The following is a 6,403-nucleotide window of genomic DNA, read 5'->3' as shown; positions in this document are numbered from 1 at the left end:
TTGTCGATCATTATATTTCTTCTTGATTACTTTCATGTCGGAGCACCGCGATGCAAACACCAGATTTGTCCGGCTCGTGGAGAAATATTTCCAGTGTAACAGGACGCAGGAAGTATGATTTAACTTTCACTGAGTGCTTCCATTAACATTCCAAATAAAATGTCCCAGATTTATTTCAGCGCTGAGCAGTCTGTACGTATTAGGGCAATAATACGTTTTCATGGACCTGGCTCCGCTCCAGAGACAAAGAATGTGAAGGAAAACACATGCTACGGGGTCACAACGGTGACTTTTGGGTTTTAGGCGCGTTTCACAGTGATGTCGGGTGTAGAGCTGGGAAGTATTTTAAGGTCTACTGATGCTCTACTGGGTGCATTGTTTGCAGTTACTTGCAATAATATGGACAGTGAAAAAGAAAATGTAGAGTTTTTTTTTTAATGAGCCTCATCCCTACATTCTTTTCCATATTTTTTTTTTTAACTAGGTCAAGGGATTTTTTTTTTCTTTTTTCTTTTTTACAGAAAATGTTTACAACAGTGCTAAGCAAGAATTCATTACATTCAACGCTCAGTCCTCCCCCTTCGAAAGGCTGACACCTCAATCAATCCGTCCCCTCAGGGAGGGAAAACGCATAATGACGGTGAAGCTCGAAGAAACAGGTGTTCGTCATGCTTTGACGATGGCGTTGAGAGTTACAGAAAGAGCGTGAATCACTGCTAATTGTGCAAAATTATAGTTTGAGGGGGTGCGAAATGAACTCGCTCCGGTGGAACCGGAGCCAAGAGGGGTTGAAACTCGGAAGGGTTGGAGATAGCACGGGGTTGTGGAGTTATTGGAGGAGTTTTTGGAAAGATCGCTCAACGGCGACTATGGTTTACATGAAAACTCTTTGTGAAGGATGCGGGGGCTTTAAAAGTCAAACTGTGTACATTTCCATAGGAGAAATCATGATCATATCTGAGCAAAAGCTGAGAAAGATGGAGCCTTTGTCAATGAATAAATCTTCAGTAAAATACAAGTTTCCAAATGTTTGTAAAAGAGCTGATTTCTCAAGAGACAGTTTCATTCATATTCTTCATCTTCAGTCAAGTCAGTAATGTAAACATATATGTGGAACAGTCTTATGAAAGAGGAGCCAGTTGAGGTGGCTCAGGCATCTGGTCAGGATGCCTCCTGGACGCCTCCCTGGTGAGGTGTTTCGGGCACGTCCCACCGGGAGGAGGCCTCGGGGAAGACCCAGGACACGCTGGAGGGATTACGTCTCTCGGCTGGCCTGGGAACGCCTTGGGGTTCCCCCGGAGGAGCTGGAAGAAGTGGCTGGGGAGAGGGAAGTCTGGGCCTCCCTTCTGAAGCTGCTGCCCCCGCGACCCGACCCCGGATAAGCGGAAGAAAATGGATGGATGGATGGATGGATGGATGGATGGACAGTCTTATGAAAGGCCATAGTTAATCTTTAGCCACTTATTTTATCAGAACAGACATTCATGAAAAGAAACCAGAAATGGAAGATTATTTATACTATCTGTACAGCCAAAACCAATAACCAGGAAAAATAATACAAGTAATGGCATCTGGTAAACGTCAGATATTGATTTGTATGATTTCAATAATTTCATGATCTGTATGTATGTTACTTTTCTGAAATATGTCTTGTTGGCTTCTTTCCCTTTCTCTGTTAATTTCCAGAACTGTTCTGTGTTTGTTTTTCATTATTATCATTTACAAACATCATTTAAATCTAGCCGCCCATGCTGCAGAGCACATTGTTTTACACCACTTATAAATCCTACCACATACGTGGAAGTAATTAATTCCAAGGAAACCCAGATTTTCATTTTATCAACTTAATTTCCAATGTAAACAATGTTAGTTTATTTCTGCTAAACCGTAAGGTGAATATGTAATTGACTCGGCTGGACAAAAGGTTAAGCAAAACTCTAGTGAATTTAGTAAATCACTGAGTCATGTCATGTTTGGTAAAAAATAAAAATAAAAAAAGTAGATATTTGGCATTTAAGCAGAAAGTCTTAGCTGTCACATGATTGTGACAGGCCATTTTTGGAAATGACTCTTGACTAAACATTTCCTTATTTCTTAAGACATACTTCCCTTTTAGTGGTGGAGATGTGTTTTTCCTCTGACATGTATATTTCAGCTTTCAAAAACAACAAGGCATTTGGATCAGACTTTGCTCTGGTCAGATCTTGGAAACCATCCTGACCCGAAAGACTCTGGGAGACCAAAACGGACGATGGCGTGTTTCACTGTCGCGCTCGGTCAAATCCTTTTTTTTGGATTCGTCGGCTTCACACCAGCAAATAGCAAAGCTTGTGACATATACGCTGCAGTCGGGGAGAATGTGTCTCTGCCTTTTAATTATGAAGGACTGACAAGGTCACATTTTTTGAGATGGACTCATAACTCCAACATTATTTTCTTAAGAGCACAAAATACAGTGAGACCTGGGAAACCAGAAGACGTCAATGCAACTGGATCTCTGCTGCTGAGGAGTGTCAATCTGCAAAGTTCAGGAACTTATCTAGCAAACGTCCTGCATGCTAACAACACCGTGGCTACAACCTGGACTGGTCAGCTCTGTGTGATGGAAAAGGTACCAAAACCTCGACTCAATTATAACTGCGGCACCAACGTCGTTAAGCTTAACTGCGAAGTCTCCAAGCCTCAGGGTTTGGTTTTCTCCTGGACGCATGATAAAAAGATCTTACCAAGTGAAACAAGACAAACTGTCAGCATATCACTGAGCAACATAAAGGACGACAACAACTTTTCCTGCAGCGTGGAAAACAAAGTGAGCAAGGAGAGCAGCGAGACCGTTCGGCCCACATGCACAGCCCCAATGCTTTGCTTTAAATCCAAAACTGTTCTGGGAGTCCTGGCAGGAGGAGCAGGTCTGATTTTAATTTTGCTCGTCGTTACTGTCATCTTGTGCCTCTCATACAGACGAGCCAAAACTAACATGCAGCTCAGTGACAGAGTGGAGTTCAAGAAGCTTTCTGTACACAAGCGGGAGGCGGAGCCCGTCACAGAGTATGAGAACGTACACGGCGTGGAGAGTTGGCTGTCCCCGAGTCCACAGCCTTCACCAAGGGCCTGTTACCAGAAACTGGATGTTGGGACTGACAGAAAGTCTCCACAGCTGTCCACAGCTGCCGAGGGGCAACGAGTGTCTCCGGTGCCAAAGCCGAGGACGAAGAATGCCAAGACACAGAACATCTGAGTGTTAAATGCCTTCAGTCAGCACAGGAAATGGATGTGAGGAAAGCTAATCGTGTGATTACGTTCGTGGGGGAATAATAATGTATTATTATTATTATTATGAAATAATGAAATGAAAATCAAGTAGAAATACACGTATTGTGCAAAAAAGAAAGTGATAAAATTTTCTCGGAGAGACCGTGGGACTGTTTACATCACATGATTTCAGTTGTAATATGTTGTGAAGACTTTTTTTATTTTTATTGAACTTGTTTAATTTTCATAACTTCTAGTTGAATGTTTCCTCTGAAAGCTTACTTGTGATGTAAAGCTGCCACCACCGTGTTTCACCGTAGCATCGCTGGTGTGTTTGATTTTCTGGGTTACATATTTTTACTCCTCACAGCAGCTGGAGCCAGGAGATCTTTGTGAGAAACTAAAATATGTGGTCGGATTAGTCGGGAGAACTCCTGCATCAGATCCATGTAAATAAAAAATAAGATACATTTGAAGGGGTTCTGCTGTGACTGTCATTTTTTTCCCTGTAACTTATCGTTTCTTTTGACTCTCGTTTGTTTAAAAGTTTTGTTTTGCCAAGATAAATGCCTCATATTTTTCTGTTTTCTTGGGGGGGAATGCACTCAAAGATTTATAGAAAACACTAAAGTCATACAGGAACTAGACTGGGAGCAGCAGCACAATCTAGCAAAGAACGACAGAAACTGAACAACTTATATACTGAGGAGTGTGTTTACTGCATGAGGAGCAAGTGGGTGATTAGAAACAGGCTGCGACTGTGAGAGAAAAAAGCAAATAACTGAAGTGTAATTGAGGAAATGGGAGAAATGGCAAAAGGAACCAGGGAAACAAAGACACAGAGAATAGATTATGGCGCAAAGCATAAACAGGGCATGACCTAACATTAAAGTTAATCAAGATTCAGACCAAAAGCTTACAAAGAAGTTCAAAAACAGGAGCAACAACACAACATGAATTAAAATCAAAGCTCACTGTCCAATTTCAAAATAAAACAGGAACTAAGATCTGCAAAGAGCGGCCACAACTAAAGGTTGCAAATTAAATACACACAGAACAAAAACATGAGGAATATTAAAACTAAAGAATGCAAAACTAAGGAGTAAAGAAAAAATAAAGAGTCAAATACCAAAATTAGACAAAATAACAAAGTTACAACGGCTATGCTATAATTTGTAGTTCCATCTAATCACAGTAGGAATCTCAGAAAGACTTAACCATGTTGGTAGGGAAATGCTGAAAATATAAATAGTTACCCATCTCTCTCTAAACAGTCAGTAAAAGGAAACAGCCTGCAACGCCCAGCATGTCAACATGAAATGAGCTGATCTTCACCAGCTTCTCAAATTATGTCAATTTAATGTCAAGTGCACCAAACCACACATCACAGATTGCAGCCCACATCTGTATGGAAACAAATCAATGTAAAATGTTGTTCTAATCTAAGAAATCAAATACTGTGTTAAATAATCACAGCAAACAGAAATAAAGATTTGACAACTTCAGTCTGCATGTAATTAAATTATATGATCTGTTTAGCATATCACAGTAACTTTCAAAACAATCCATCCATGGCTGTGGATGAACCTGTCGATAGTATTTATTGAATATTTACCGATGTGACGTAGAATATTTTTATTAATGTTCACAGAAGAACAGAAGTTTCCAGGATCAGACTGTGTTTTTTGTTTTTATTTATTTATTTATTTGTAAAAATACAGCATGTCAGTTTAATACATAAAACCAGACATTAGTGAGTCATTCATCCTTGTTTAAACCTTGCGTGCCGCCACAGGTTCATGTGGCAGCGATAAAACAGGACGACCGAACACTGGCCGGCTGGGCAGCTTGGCAAGTCTTTGTTGCTTAACTCCAACCATCTGGCTTTACTTAGCAAACAACATAAAATTGCATGCTTTTACATCAGCGTAGTAAGAGCTTTTGAATATACACTGTTTCTTAACACGTTATGAAAACCAGATTAACATCTTTACGAGTGCGATGTCGAACCGTGTGGATACAGTCGTGTAATGCTGCGCACTCAGGAGGCAGGACAGAAGACCAACACGTCTAATATTATCTTACCAAATCCAAATGCAATTTTGTTTTTTTTTCACATTGTTTTGTTTCACAAAAACAATGTGAAAAGTTTAGGAGATATGAATTAACTTGGAAGGAATCTGTTTGGTGTTTTGTTAAACGGTTAGCTTAAACCGTTTAGGGTTTAAGACCAAATAAACCTAAAGACTTGCTTCCAACCCTAAACCAGACAATCAAGAGGCGACAGTGACACTCTTTGGCTTGGATAGGCTAAAAAGAAAAAAAGGTTCACATATAAAAAAAAAAACATTTCTAAAGTTTCTTTCTGATTTTCCTATTTACATCAAAATAACCTACAGTACTGAAACAACGATAGGTTGCCAGAAAATAAGACAGAGGCAGTGGAACAGACATGCTGTCACAGGCAACACTATGATAACTTGACCTACTTATGCCTGAGTGGAGTGATTTTTGGATACTTAACTCTTCCTCTTTGTGTTTTCTTTTATATGACAGCGCTTTACACATATCGTCTTTGGAATCAATAAAGATGTCAAAAGAGATCCCATACGCACGTGGACAAGTACAGTAAGCGGCTCATCTGCCTTAAACCCGTCCTGTTGTTGCAGCCGCCCACGTGTCAGCATTCTTTTACGTGAAATCTGCTCGCTTGCAAGAAGTTATTAAAAGAAGGGGAAAAAAAAATCAATAGAGAAAAGGATTAGCAAAGGCAGCTATGTATTATCTCCAAAGGGTGAATGGTAATTCAGACATGAAAGTGTTTGAAGTTTGGCCTAATGCTGTGTGACAGCTTCATAATGGGGTTCCCCCCTGAGCGTCGTCACCCAAAACTTACAAACCAATGTCATCTTTTGTCGGGTCCCGCTCCGATTCTGCTGTTTTACACGACTGAAATTTCAATTGCAGCCAGCGGGGGATTAGGCAGTAAGCTGGTAAGACGATGCTCCATTTTCCCCTGCTGCTCCGTCTAAGTCTCGGTGTTTCTTAAGAAAAAAACCTGCTGATTGAAGTGGCATCTCTTCCCGTGTCCTCCACAGAGTTAGGCGACCCACAGGCGCGCTGTACCCTCGCACACACTGCGCGCCGGACT

At 40.8% G+C, this 6,403-nt stretch overlaps 1 protein-coding gene across 1 annotated transcript; it reads left to right on the top strand.

Annotated features, from left to right (window-relative positions):
* The first annotated feature begins 2,100 nt into the window (after positions 1-2,100).
* On the top strand, positions 2,101-3,728 carry LOC103465835 (T-cell surface antigen CD2-like). The gene has a single exon (XM_008411016.2). The coding sequence runs from the start codon at positions 2,252-2,254 to the stop codon at positions 3,236-3,238; it is 987 nt and encodes a 328-aa protein (XP_008409238.2). The 5' UTR covers positions 2,101-2,251; the 3' UTR covers positions 3,239-3,728.
* Positions 3,729-6,403: the final 2,675 nt, after the last annotated feature.

Source organism: Poecilia reticulata, chromosome 6 (genome assembly GCF_904066995.2).
Source record: "Poecilia reticulata chromosome 6, P_reticulata-male-v2, whole genome shotgun sequence".
In the NCBI taxonomy this organism is placed as follows: Eukaryota; Metazoa; Chordata; class Actinopteri; order Cyprinodontiformes; family Poeciliidae; genus Poecilia; species Poecilia reticulata.
Note: the sequence above shows the minus strand (reverse complement) of the source record. Positions and strands in the feature narration are given on the sequence as shown.